The sequence below is a fragment of the Camellia sinensis genome, chromosome 9 (assembly GCF_055761805.1).
Source record: "Camellia sinensis isolate YWXY chromosome 9, ASM5576180v1, whole genome shotgun sequence".
Classification (NCBI taxonomy): Eukaryota; Viridiplantae; Streptophyta; class Magnoliopsida; order Ericales; family Theaceae; genus Camellia; species Camellia sinensis.
In genome coordinates, this window is record NC_138969.1 from 139403745 (window position 1) to 139419205 (window position 15461).

The window sequence follows — 15461 nt, forward strand, 5'->3', positions numbered from 1 at the left end:
GTTAAGTACACTACAGAATTTAATTTATTTAAATACAGTGAAGATTGTCCAACAATCTTAAGACAAAATAAAATTTTTGTATCTTTATTATATTTAATTTTCTGTGTTTTCACAAAGTGATACTCTGGTTGGAAAATACAAATAGTATTTATAAACTATTTGACAGATAGTAGTAATATACTGTCTATTTTCTTTGACAACTTGTAGTGATATACTGGTGCCATTAACAATTGCATAATATTATTTGGTGTTACAGAAAATTATTGTGGTATTTTATTTTTCTAGTTTTAGTAACGAAGAAAATAAAATTATTTTGTGTTATAATTTATTTTCTGGTTTTAGTAACTAGAAAATTAATTTGTGGTTTGTTTTTATGATTTTTGTAATCAGATATTAGGGCTATTGCAACTGAAACTACAACTGGAAGTGGTGCTCCAATTGTTACACCAGCACCGGTCCCTATCCAAAACCATGTTCAAGTACCAATAAATCATGGAGAAAAATCGAAAAAATTTAACGGTACTGAGTTTAAGAGATGGCAGTAGAAGATGCTGTTCTATCTTACAACTCTAAATTTGGTCCGGTTTCTCCATGAAGAGGCTCCAGTACTGAGAGTGGGTGAAAGTGATCGGCAAGTTGTTGCCGCTATAGATGCTTGGAAACATGCAGATTTCCTGTGCAGAAACTACATCCTCAATGGCCTTGACAACATACTGTATAATGTTTACAGCCCTCTGAAGTCAGCAAAAGAATTATGGGATTCTTTGGAGAAGAAGTACAAGACAGAGGATGCCAGCACAAATAAATTTGTTGTTGGTAAATTTCTGGATTTTGTTATGGTAGACTCTCAAACGGTAATTTCTCAAGTTCAAAATTTTCAAATAATTTTTCATGTTATTCATTCAGAAGGTATGTCTCTTAGCGAGTCTTTCCAAGTCCCTGCTTTAGTGGAAAAGTTACCATCGGCTTGGAAAAATTTCAAAAATTATTTAAACTATAAACGCAAGGAGATGACTATGGATGAGTTGATTATAAGATTGAGAATTGAGGAAATAACCGAAAGGCTAAAAAGAGAAATGGGAAAATCTCATTGAGTCCAAGGCTAATGTGGTTGAACAAGTTCACAAACCACATAACAAAAAGAGGAAGTTTACTGGAGATGGTCCTAAACAAGGCGACAACAATAGTAACAAGAAGTTCAAAGGAAAATGTTATAACTGTGGCAAGACTGGACATCGAGCTTCTGACTGCCGCCGCCCTAAGAAAGATCGCAGAAGTATAAGCAAGAAGATTACCAATCAGGCCAATGTAACTAAACTAGATTACATCTCTGACGGGGTGAATGACATCAACCTCTCTGCTGTGGTGTTTGAGGCTAATTTGGTGGGAAATCCCAAGGAATGGTGGGTTGACACTGGGGCAACTCGTCATATTTGTGCAGACAAGAAGATGTTCACTACCTACAATGACGCTGCAAATGGTGAACAACTTTTCATGGGAAATTCTTCTACTTCTACTATGGCTGGACAAGGAAAGGTGATCTTGAAGATGACATCAGGGAAAGAACTGACCCTTAACAACGTACTGCATGTACCTGACATCCGGAAGAATTTGGTTTCTGGCTCTTTGTTAAGTAAAAATGGTTTTAGACTTGTATTTGAGTCTGATAAATATGTATTATCAAAGAGTGGTATATATATTGGTAAGGGATACATGAGTGATGGTCTCTTCAAATTAAATGTAATGACAGTTGTACCAAAAGTTGCTATGAATAAGAATAACACATCTTTTGCTTATATTCTTGAGTCGAATTTATGGCATGGTAAATTAGGACATGTGAATTTTGATGCTTTGCGTAGATTAATTGGTTTGGATTATATACCAAAGTTTGAAATTGATCCTAATCATAAATGTGAAATTTGTGTAGAAGCAAAAATAACTAAGGCTTCATTTAAATCGGTTGAAAGGACAACCGAACCTCTAGAATTAATTCATACAGATGTATGTGATCTTAAATTTGTTCAAACTAGAGGAGGCAAAAAGTATGTCATAACATTTATCGATGATTGCACAAGATATTTTTATGTTTATTTACTTAAAAGTAAAGAAGAAGCCTTAGAAATGTTTAAATTTTACAAAATAGAAGTTGAAAATCAACTTGGAAAAACCATTAAAATGGTTAGAAGTGATAGGGATGGTGAATATGATGCACCATTAGATGAATTTTGTGCACAACATGGCATTATTTACCAAACTATAGCACCCTATTCTCCTTAGCAAAATGGAATTGCTGAAAGGAAGAATAGAACCCTAAAAGAAATGATGAATGCAATGTTACTAAGTTCAGGCTTACCACAGAACTTGTGGGGGGAAGCAATATTGTCTGCTAATTATGTTCTTAACAGAATACCCGATAAGAAAACCAACAACACTCCTTATGAATTGTGGAAAGGTCGACCGCCTTCTTACAAATACTTAAAAGTGTGGGGGTGTTTGGCAAAAGTTGAAATTCCTGTTCCTAAAAAGACTAAGATTGAACCAAAAACAGTAGATTGTGTGTTTATTGGTTATGTTCAGAATAGTAATGCATATCGGTTTCTAAATTATAAATCAGAAATACCTGATATAAATGTGAACACTATTATAGAGTCAAAGAATGCTGTGTTTTTTAAACATGTATTTCCTTACAAGAAAGGTCAGGAATTAAGTTCACAGAAAAGAACTTATGATTGTACACAAAGTCAAGAGACTAATGACAATCAAACACAAGAGACTAGTAATGGTCTCGACCAACAAGATTAACTGATGATGAACCAAGACGAAGTAAGAGAGCGAGAACATCAAAATTCTTTGTTCCAGATTTTCTAACATACCTGTTAGAAAATGAACCTCAAAGCTTTAAGGAAGCAATGACAGGTCCTGAAGTACCTTTGTGGAAAAAGGCTATTAATAATGAAATTGAATCCATTATGCAAAATCATACTTGGACTTGGTGGATCTTCCACCTGGTTCTAAACCTCTTGGATATAAGTGGATATTCAAGAGAAAAATGAAATCAGATGGTTCAATAGACAAGTATAAAGCAAGACTTATAATAAAATGTTACAGACAAGAGGAAGGTCTGGACTATTTTGACACATATTCCCCTATGATAAGAATAACATCTATTCGCATGCTTATTGCTATAGCAGTGTTGTTTAATTTAGAAATACATCAAATAGATGTTCAGACAGCTTTCTTAAATGATGATCTAAATGAAGAGATCTATATGGAGCAACCCAAAGGATTTGTAGTGCCGGGGAAAGAAAAGAAAGTTTGTCGGCTTGTAAAATCTCTTTATGGATTAAAATAAGCACCTAAGCAATGGCATGAAAAATTTGATCATGCTATGCTTACTAATGGGTTTAAGATAAACAAATGTAACAAGTGCGTCTATGTTAAAAATACTGTCCAAAGATATGTCATAGTTTGTCTTTATGTGGATGACTGCTTATCATTGGAAACAGTCAAAACATGATCAAATCAACTAAGCAAATGCTTAACAAAATATTTGATATGAAAGATATGGGGGTCGCAGATGTTATATTAGGAATGAAAATTTTAAGGCATCTGATGGATATGCATTATCTCAATCTCATTATATTGAGAAAATTCTTGATAAATTTATCAAGGATAATTTGAATGTAGCTAGAACACCTGCCGACATCAGTCTTTATTTATCAAAAAATAAAGGTGATGCAGTGTCTCAGTTAAAATACTCCCAAATCATTGGAAGCCTAATGTACCTAATGAATTATAGTGGTACTGATATAGCTTATGCTGTCAGTAAATTGAGTAGGTGCACTAGTAACCCCTGAGAAGACCATTAGAAAGCGATCATTCGGGTTCTTAGATATCTAAGATTTACCCGTGATCATTGTTTGAACTTTACTCGATATCCAGCAGTACTCAAAGGTTATTGTGATGCCAATTGGATATCGGATACTAAAGATTCAAAATCCACTAGTGGATATGTCTTTATTCTAGGAGGCGCTGCTATTTCTTGGAAATCCACGAAACAAACATGCATTGCACGATCCACAATGGAATCCAAGTTCATTGCTTCAGACAAAGCAGGAGAAGAAGCAGAATGACTTCATCACTTCTTAGAAGACATTCCAATGTGGCCAAAACCTGTGTCAGCTATTTGCATTCATTGTGATAGTCAATCTGCAATAGGCAGGGCACAGAATCATATGTATAATGATAAGTCACGCCACATTCGTCGTCAACATAATACCGTAAGGCAATTGCTCTCAAATGGAATAATCTCAATAGATTATATAAAATTTGAAGAGAATATTGGTGTAATACCCCTGTTCTGTAGTATGTTAATTGGTCCTTTATATGAGTATGATTATGTGTTAATATGATTTTGTGTGCTATTACGTGGAAATATGTGGTTTTGAATTTCCATCTGTGCACCGTAGGAATATCTGTTTGATTGTCTGCTTTGGAAATTAAATTGAAGGCCCTATTGGCCACAAAATCCGAAATTGATTGCGCCATTGTGATTGGCATAATATTTAGAGCCTACGGTGAAATTTAATTGGAAATTGATTTGGATCAAATTAATTGGATTAAAATAATGACTTAGTGCTCAAATATGTAATGTTGATGATTGTAATTAAGTGAAATGGTATTTAGTGGAGCATTTTACACCAACCCTTATTTTTTTCTTCATTTGGTCAAAATCAACTCCAAGAGAGGAGAGGGAGAGCCGAATTAGAGAGGGAAGGTGTAGAAGATGAGGTTTTGGTCTTGAGGCTTGGAGATTTTGGAAGATTACTCAAGAAATTGCTTTGGATTGAAAGGTTTGAGCCTCTAGGTAAATGGATTCATGAATATTAACTTGTAATTTGTGAATGAAAGATTAATTGGTGATCAAGAGCAAGAGTTGTGCTTTAATTGATGAATTTGAAGTTAAAAATGCGCATGCATGTATAGGATCACCATGATTTTGCATAATCAAGCATGTACTAAGTTGAATGTGGAAAAATGAGTGTTAAAACATACATGCAAGCATAGTTTTGTTGAGTTTCATGGTTATAAGCACCATTTGTACCATTTGAAATAGAAATGGAGTCAAGAAATGACCTGCATGCATGATTGATGAGGATATGAAGCTTAAATGCATGAATTTAATGTATTGGAAGTAAGTTTGGTATAATTTGGGTTTGCATGTGATTGATTCATGGGAATTGAGCTTCAATATGTTGTAATTTGGTGTTTATATCATGTTGGTATATGTATATGAGAGTTATGGGCTGTGAAATGCAAGAAATGTGGTTGAAATGTCGAAATTGAACTCCAAGAACAGTTCTGGAATTTCCAGAAAGTTTGATGTCTGCTCGAGCGGGGAAACCGCCGCTCGAGCGTGAAATTCGTGCTCCTAGCATATTTTTGCAGACATGGTTCCCGCTCGAGCGGGGGAAGTTGACGCTCGAGTGGGGAGCTATGTAGACAGACTTTCCGCTTGAGTGCCCGAGTTCACGCTCGGGCGTGAATCTGATGCAACCAGTACTTTTGCAGACCTATTGGGACTGCTTGAGCGAGGACCCTGTTTCTGAAAATTTTGTGTGATCGTTCTATGTTTTGTTTTCCGTTCTCTTTCACTTGCAAGCACTCTTAGGCATGCATTAAGCATTGTAATTGAGTTAAAGAGATAAGAATGAAGCCTAAAGAGGAATATGTGAATTAAAGAACGGATTGAATCGTTTGTTATAAGCATGGATTAAAAATGTACATAAATATTTTCCCATCGCCAGTCTTTTAAATAATATGAAATTTCATCGAGTACAATGGTCAGTGCGAGACAATAATTAACTACAGCCTCTCTCACGAAATTCACCCCATTCCGTGTAATCCCCGTGTTCAGAGATGTATTCCAGCACATTCTGATGGTTGTAGGCCCCTTGTACATTCGGATGGAAATGGCGACTAGTTCGATCGTGCGTAACGTCAAAGATCCGTTCATCCTGTATCTGAAAACGGTATGGGAATTGGACAAGAGCATGGAGATGTGGTTGCCCATCCTCATGTAATTCATGTGCAACCCTCACATAATTTGGTGGCCTGGTTGTGAACAACACTCTAATTTTCTCGAACAATCTCTCTTTCGGTATAGAACATTGGGCATATGTCAGGAAGATGTTCTTGTTTTGTACTCTAAAACGACGTCGCATTGAGGCCATAACTCACTCTCAATGACGTCACTCACTCTCTCGGATGACGCAAGTCACTCTCCAAAAACTTTACTGGTGTTAGAGAGTGAGGGAGTGAGTTATATAAGTGCCCAGGAGCGTCCCACTAATATTACCTGGGGCGCTCCCCCGCGCCACGTGTCGTCCCCCGATTGGTGCTCCATTCCGCATTTTGTGGTATGTGGACGGCTAGCGTCTCCGCTCCGCGCCCAGATCTGCGGTCAGGATTAAAAATCTAAAAAGGTAAGCGCAAGCGGGAATTTATTATATAAGCCAAAATAATTGGGAAGTTTGAATTATTTTGGAAATGGATCGCGGAGATCTAGGCCAATTTAGGCGGTTGATTTTAAAATACGAGCCGGATCTATTGCTGGTGCACTGGTCCTTGTTGGTAATCGGCGAAAACAACGCCGAAAAGTTAATCTGGCTCATAAACGCTTGTCAGCGGCAACAAGATGCTCTATTCGCCGGTATGAAAGCGGTTTTTGAACTAGAAACCAAAGCGACGTCAGACACATATTCCATTGCTGATTATTATTACGTCACGATGCCTGAAACAGATGTCCCTATGTGGTCTAGAACTGGGTATGGGTGTAATAAAAAAAAATTGTAAATTATTATTTTTTTTCATAATTTGTGTTCCGTTGGAATATGTAATAAAATTATTTTATAAACTGTATTTCATTACTGGGCCGCGCCTCAATTAATGATGGGCCTACGTCTAATGGGCCTCTAGTATCCACTTCTTTCATAGTTTTGATGGGCCGATTTTAATTGTTCATGTTAAACATTATGTGGGCCTTATTATTGTAATTGGTCCGTTGGTCTATCTACCAATTACATCCCATTAAACATTAAACCTGCTCAGAAATCGAATTTATACAGACAATATAAATTCCATAAAATTGCATTTTATTTAATCATAAAAAAGTACATAAATATTTTCCCATCACCAGTCTTTTACATAATATGAAATTTCGTCGAGTACAATGGTTAGTGCGAGACAATAATTAACTACACTAATAATCCCAAAGTTGGATAATTTGTTCGTCATCCTGCGTGCAATAAGCTGGGTAAATACAGTCTCCGTGAGGCTTCTGCGACCATGGGATGTCAGCCATGTATACATTGTCGCTGTAAACGTCCGGATTCCCAATGCTTTCCGGAGGTTGTAGTTGAATAGGCATTCTATCTTGTACACCCCCTGATTGCCCGGTCTCGAGAGGTCTACTGCTTTGAACCACATCGGGTTCTTCAAAGTGTCGTAAAAGACCCCTGACAGCGTCCTCTCTCTCTAATAGATGTGGTTTGACACATCCGTTCGTATGGAATATCGAACAGCCGCATTGGAAGTGGAATATATTCTTGCGTTGGGCCTTCTTCTTGGCATTACGATGCCTTTGCTTGATTGGTTCTGCCGAACAGGGGCTGATCGACTGTATAGAATTCTGCGTTTCTGATCGTCCACGCTTTGAGCCCGGCGTGTTCATTTTTTTCCAAAAACTCTTTGTAACTAGAATCGGCTCCGGGTTTGCATAATATAATACTTGGAATCCCGCCCTTTATTTTCTTTGGGCGGGCATATTTACAATTTCAAAAAAATTCCCATTGCGCTCCAATAAACTCCCGCTAATGTTTCAAAAATTGTGGGGCCACATCATCGATAATATTGTAGAAAGCGTCGTCCTTGTGGTCCCTCAAGTTGATGTGGCCAGAATAATAATTATGCGGTCCCAAAGACTTGGCCCAACATGTTTTACCAATTCTAGATGGGCCTTCAATTATAATGCTCTTGGGCCCGTGCGGTCTTTGGAATTCGTCTCTTATATTGTCTGCAACCCATTGCTGTATGGCTGTTGGAACGATCCATATTGTGTCTGTAAATGGATGAACATACGGCAATGGTGGATTAAATGAAATCCGATCATAATTGGATGACAACTTGTCATAATTTAACCAGAAACATTTTGGGTCGCCATTTCGTACCAGTGCTAGTGCTTCGTCCTTGGTGCAGACGGCAAGTGCGTCGCAATATATATTTTCTTTGTTACTTTGGTTAGCGTAGCGGCCCCTCTCACGGAATTCACCCAATTCCGTGTAATCCCCATGTTTGGAGATGTATTCTAGCAAATTCTGATGGTTGTAGGCCCCTTGTACATTCGGATGGAAATGGCGACTAGTTCGATCGTGCGTAATGTCGAAGAACCGTTCATCCTGTGTCTAAAAACGGTATGGTAATTGGACAAGAGCATGGAGATGTGGTTGCCCATCCTCATGTAATTCATGTGCAACCCTCACATAATTTGGTGGCCTGGTTGTGAACAGCGCTCTAATTTTCTCTAACAATCTCTCTTTAGGTCTAGAACATTGGGCATATGTCAGGAAAATGTTCTTGTTTTGAACTCTAAAATGACGTCGCATTGAGGCCACAACTCACTCTCAATGACGTCACTCACTCTCTCGGATGACACAAGTCACTCTCCAAAAACTTTACTGGTGTTAGAGAGTGAGGGAGGGAGTGATTTTAAACTGTTGATTTTAAAATACGTCGAGTACAATGGCCTAGATCTCCGCGATCCATTTCCGCCTAAATTGCCGAACCACATCCATTGAAGAGAGAGGACGCTGTCAGGGGTCTTTTACGACACTTTGAAGAACCCGATGTGGCTCAAAGCAGTAGACTTCTCGAGACCAGGCAATCAGGGGGTGTACAAGATAGAATGCCTGTTCAACTACAACCTCTGGAAAGCACTGGGAATCCGGACGTTTACAACGACAATGTATACATGGCTGACATCCCATGGTTGCAGAAGCCTCACGGAGACTGTATTTACCCAGCTTATTGCACGCAGGATGACGAACAAATTATCCAGCTTTGGGATTATTAGTATAGTTAATTATTGTCTCGCACTGACCATTGTACTCGACGAAATTTCATATTATGTAAAAGACTAGCGATGGGAAAATATTTATGTACATTTTTATAATTAAATAAAATGCAATTTTATGGAATTTATATTGTCTGTATAAATTCAATTTCTGAGCAGGTTTAATGTTTAATGGGCTGTAATTGGTAGATAGACCAACGAACCAATTACAATAATAAGGCCCATATAATGTTTAACATGAACAATTAAAATAGGCCCATCAAAACTATGAAAGAAATGGATACTAGAGGCCCATTAGACATAGGCTCATCATTAATTGAGGCGCGGCCTAGTAATGAAATATAGTTTATAAAATAATTTTATTACACGGAATGGGGTGAATTCCGTGAGAGTTCGTCATCCTGCGTGCAATAAGCTGGGTAAATATAGTCTCCGTGAGGCTTCTGCGACCATGGGATGTCAGCCATGTATACATTGTCGCTGTAAACGTCCGGATTCCCAATGCTTTTCGGAGGTTGTAGTTGACCAGGCATTCTATCTTGTACACCCCCTGATTACCCGATCTCGAAAGGTCTACTACTTTGAACCACATCGGGTTCTTCAAAGTGTCGTAAAAGACTCCTGACAGCGTCCTCTCTCTCCAATGGATGTGGTTCGACACATCCGTTCCAATATTGTTTCCCATTTATCAACATGGGAAACAATATTGTATCCGAATTCTGGGATAGTGGTGGACTTCTGACTGGCGCGTATAATAATAATGTAAAAAACGCAATTATTTGTTATTTTGTGTGGGAATGTCGCACAAAATCGTTTGTTCGGGCGCATTTGAATTGTAGATTGAAATATTGTTATTAATAAAATAATTGATTACAATTTGTTTTACATTGGCCTCCGTTGTACATTATGTTTCTGGGCTGATGCGGATCCTTCCACTGCGGCCTTTACAGCCTCGAAAAGTAATTTAGACACCTTATCCATATTCAGTCGTGATGATTCGTAGTTATTGGATCCGGCCTCACTTACTGATGGGCCTATGTCAACTGGGCCGCTAGGCTGATTAATTGGCCCAGTGTTGATTATTGATGGGCCTCGGGTTTGCATAATCTTGTCGTGCCGACTGAATGATTCGGGCCCATCCCGAATAGAACTTGATGACAATCGTGCCGCCATTATCCTTTGGGCCGAAGAACTGTATTGGCCCATTGGTGCTGACAATGTCATTGTGGATCGAAAATGTGATTCGGAATGACAGCGTGTTAGTCTTGCCTTCGCCACTTTCCGCTCCACGTGCCAAATATCCACGTGGCTGTTGTTGAATACTTTGGACAAAACAGTTATTAATGGCGGCCGATAAGGAATTTCATCTGGAAAAGATGATGTTTGGAAAGCCAATGTGGCTTTCATTTTGCAATATTTCACGCCATCATTAATGTTTTGTAGCAATCTGTACGACGCTGTCCATGGGCATTCGTTCTTATCTGCGGCAGCATATGCGTTTCCATAATACGTGATGTCTACTGGGCATGTAACTGGAAAAGTAAAGCGTGCCTGTAATTGATCATCCGCTCCTAACCGTGTGTCCTGTATTTCGACTTCGACGCGACCAGTAGAATTAAATGGACATTGTGGCCTGTAGCTTAGCTTGAATTTGTCAATTATCATTGATTTGAATGTGAACTTCTGCCACATTGCATCTCCTATCTTTGGATTTGCTATTGATATATTGGAAACCGGCAGGTTTGATGTCGCGTCTATGATTTCGGTTTCCAAATCCCCCTCCTCGTTCTGGGGAAGGTTATCTGTAAGATCGGCTTGCTGTATTTCTTCTGACATTGTGCTAGCGCAGCGGTCTGTTTGCATAATATAAGAATATGTATTAGGCATTCATACGGCATAAGAGAGTTATAAACTCTTTCTAACTAGAATCGGCTCCGGGGTTGCATAATATAATACTTGGAATCCCGCCCTTTATTTTCTTTGGGCGGGCATATTTACAATTTGAAAAAATTGTGGCGACTAGTTCGATCGTGTTGTCGGCTAGTGTGAACACGCCGGGCTCAAAGCATTGACGATCAGAAACACATAATTCTATACAGTCAATCAGCCCCTGTTCGGCAGAACCAATTAAGAAGAGGCATCGTAATGCAAAGAAGAAGGCTCAACGTAGGAAGATATTCCACTTCCAATGCAGTTGTTCGATATTCCATACGAACGGATGTGTCGAACCACATCTATTGGAGAGAGAGGACGTTGTCAGGGGTCTTTTACGACACTTTGAAGAACCCGATGTGGTTCAAAGCAGTAGCTTCTCGAGATTGGGCAATCAGGGGATGTACAAGATAGAATGCCTGTTCAACTACAACCTCTGGAAAGCATTGGGAATCCGGACGTTTACAGCGACAATGTATACATGGCTGACATCCCATGGTTGCAGAAGCCTCACGGAGACTGTATTTACCCAGCTTATTGCACGCAGGATGACGAACAAATTATCCAGCTTTGGGATTATTAGTGTAGTTAATTGTTGTCTTGCATTGACCATTGTACTCGACGAAATTTCATATTATGTAAAAGACTGGCGATGGGAAAATATTTATGTACATTTTTATAATTAAATAAAATGCAATTTTATGGAATTTATATTGTCTGTATAAATTCAATTTCTGAGCAGGTTTAATGTTTAATGGGCTGTAATTGGTAGATAGACGAACGGACCAATTACAATAATAAGGCCCATATAATGTTTAACATGAACAATTAAAATAGGCCCATCAAAACTATGAAAGAGGTGGATACTAGAGGCCTATTCGACATAGGCCCATCATTAATTGAGGCGCGGCCTGGTAATGAAATACAGTTTATAAAATAATTTTATTACATATTCCAACGGAACACAAATTATGAAAAAAAAAAATAATTTACAATTTTTTTTATTACACCCAAACCCAGTTCTAGACCACACAGGGACATCTGTTTTAGGCGCCGTGACGTAATAAGAATCAACGACGGAATATGTGTCTGACGTCGCTTCGGTTTCTAGTTCAGAAACTGCTTCCATACCAGTGAATAGAGCATCTTGTTGCCACTGACAAGCGTTGATGAGTCGGATTAACGTTTCGGCGTTGTTTTCACCGATGACCAACAAGGACCAGTGCACCAGCAATAGATCCGGCTTGTATTTTAAAATCAACCGCCTAAATTGGCCTAGATCTCTGCAATCCATTTCAAAAATAATTCAAACTCCCCAATTATTTTGGCTTATATAATAAATTCCCTCTTGCGCTTACCTTTTTAAATTTTTAATCCTGACCGCAGATCTGGGCGCGGAGTGGAGATACTAGCCGACAACACGCCACAAAATGCGGAAGGGAGCACCAATCGGGGGATGACACGTGGCGCGAATATTACCTGGGACGCTCCTGGGCACCTATATAACTCACTCCCTCACTCTCTAACACCAGTAAAGTTTTTGGAGAGTGACTTGTGTCATCCAAGAGAGTGAGTGACGTCATTGAGAATGAGTTATGGCCTCAATGCAATGTCGTTTTAGAGTTCAAAACAAGAACATCTTCCTGACATATGCCCAATGTTCTATACCTAAAGAGAGATTGTTAGAGAAAATTAGAGCGCTGTTCACAACCAGGCCGCCAAATTATGTGAGGGTTGCGCATGAATTACATGAGGATGGGCAACCACATCTCTATGCTCTTGTCCAATTCCCATACCGTTTTCAGGCACAGGATGAACGGTTCTTCGACGTTACGTACGATCGAACTAGTCGCCATTTCCATCCGAATGTACAAGGGGCCTACAACCATCAGAATGTGCTGGAATACATCTCCAAACACGGGGATCACACAGAATGGGGTGAATTCCGTGAGAGGGGCCGTTGTGCTAAGCAGAGTAACAAAGAAAATATATATCGCGATGCACTTGCCGTTGGCACCAAGGACGAAGCACTAGCACTGGTACGAAATGGCGACCCAAAATGTTTCTGGTTAAATTATGACAAATTGTCATCCAATTATGATCGGATTTCATTTAATCCACCATTGCCGTATGTTCATCCATTTACAGACACAGTATGGATCGTTCCAACAGCCATACAGCAATGGGTTATAGACAATATAAGAGACGAAGCCCAAAGACCGCACAGGCCCAGTAGCATTATAATTGAAGGCCCATCTAGAATTGGGAAAACATGTTGGGCCCGGTCTTTGGGACCGCATAATTATTATTCTGGCCACATCGACTTGAGGGACCACAAGGACGACGCTTTCTACAACATAATCGATGATGTGGCCCCACAATTTTTGAAACATTGGCGGGAGTTTATTGGAGGGCAACGGGAATTTTTTTCAAATTGTAAATATGCCCGCCCAAAGAAAATAAAGGGCGGGATTCCAAGTGTTATATTATGAAACCTTGGAGCCGATTCTAGTTACAAAGAGTTTTTGGAAAAAAATGAACACGCTGGGCTCAAAGCGTGGATGATCAGAAAGGCAGAATTCTATACAGTCGATCAGCCCCTGTTCGGCAGAACCAATCAAGAAGAGGCATCGTAATGCCAAGAAGAAGGCCCAATGTAGGAAGATATTCCACTTCCAATGCGGCTGCTCGATATTCCATACGAACGGATGTGTCGAACCATGTCCATTGGAGAGAGAAGACGCTGTCAGGGGTCTTTTACGACACTTTGAAGAACCTGATGTGGTTCAAAGCAGTAGACCTCCCGAGACCGGGCAATCAGGGGGTGTACAAGATAGAATGCCTGTTCAACTACAACCTCCGGAAAGTATTGGGAATTCGGACGTTTATAGTGACAATGTATACATGATTGACATCCCATGGTCGCAGAAGCCTCATGAAGACTGTATTTACCCAGCTTATTGCACGCAGGATGACGAACAAATTATCCATCTTTGAGATTATTAGTGTAGTTAATTATTGTCTCGCACTGACCATTGTACTTGACGAAATTTCATATTATGTAAAAGACAGGCGATGGGAAAATATTTATGGTTTGAACTCTAAAACGACGTCACATTGAGGCCATAAGTTTCATGGTTATAAGCACCATTTGTACCATTTGAAATAGAAATGGAGTCAAGAAATGACCTGCATGCATGATTGATGAGGATATGAAGCTTAAATGCATGAATTTAATGTATTGGAAGTAAGTTTGGTATAATTTGGGTTTGCATGTGATTGATTCATGGGAATTGAGCTTCAATATGTTGTAACTTGGTGTTTATATCATGTTGGTCTATGTATATGAGAGTTATAGGCTGTGAAATGCAAGAAATGTGGTTGAAATGTCGAAATTGAACTCCAAGAACAGTTCTGGAATTTCCAAAAAGTTTGATGTTTGCTCTAGCGGGGAAACCGCCGCTCGAGCGTGAAATTCGTGTTTCCAGCATATTTTTGCAGACATGGTTCCCGCTCGAGCGGGGGAAGTTGACACTCGAGCTGGGAGCTATGTAGACAGATTTTCCGCTCGAGCGCCCGAGTTCACGCTCGAGCGTGAATCTGATGCAACCGGTACTTTTGCAGACCTATTGGGCCCGCTCGAGCGGGGACCCTGTTTCTGAAAATTTTGTGTGATCGTTCTATGTTTCGTTTTCCGTTCTCTTTCACTTGCAAGCACTCTTAGGCATGCATTAAGCATTGTAATTGAATTAAAGAGATAAGAATGAAGCCTAAAGAGGAATATGTGAATTAAAGAACGGATTCAATCGTTTGTGACCTATATGTGTTATATGATGTGTAGTGTCAAACTCCAGGGCAAATCCACAAACCGATCATTGTGAGTAATATCGATATTTTGAATTTTGTCAATTGTCCAATTGCTTATTCCTTTACAAGTTTGCTACTTTGAATTACAGACAACCGATTGACATAAATGGTTGGGCCGAAGGTCGATTGACATAAATGATTGGGCCGAAGGCTGATTGACATGAATGATTGGGTCGAAGGCTGATTGACATGAATGATTGGGCCGAAGGCCGATTGACATAAATGATTGGGCCAAAGGCCGATTGACATAAATGATTGGGCCAAAGGCCGTTTTGACACAAATGAAAGTTTGACATGCATGAATGGGCCAAAGGCTAGTTTGATATGAAAGTTTGAAAGGCCTAAAGGCCAGTTTGATATGGAAGTTTGAAAAGGCCAAAGGCTAGTTTGACACGAATAACAGTTTGACACTAATGAATTGGGCTCGAGGCCATATGATGTGTTTGGAACCGCAGTTACTTAGCTTACATATGTCTATGTATGTATGTATTAGTAGAAATATAAATTGGGCCCAAGGCCGTTTGATGTATAT

The 15461-nt window shown here is 39.3% G+C and overlaps 1 protein-coding gene across 1 annotated transcript; it reads left to right on the top strand.

Moving 5' to 3' along the window:
• Positions 1–12657: 12657 nt before the first annotated feature.
• LOC145799775 (uncharacterized) lies at positions 12658–13554 on the top strand. The gene has a single exon (XM_082889412.1). It carries the CDS (start codon positions 12658–12660, stop codon positions 13552–13554), a length of 897 nt encoding a protein of 298 aa, XP_082745538.1.
• Positions 13555–15461: the final 1907 nt, after the last annotated feature.

Excerpts from the sequence above, each read along its gene's own strand:
- LOC145799775 (XM_082889412.1), top strand. The coding sequence starts at position 12,658 with ATGGCCTCAATGCAATGTCGTTTTAGAGTTCAAAACAAGAACATCTTC.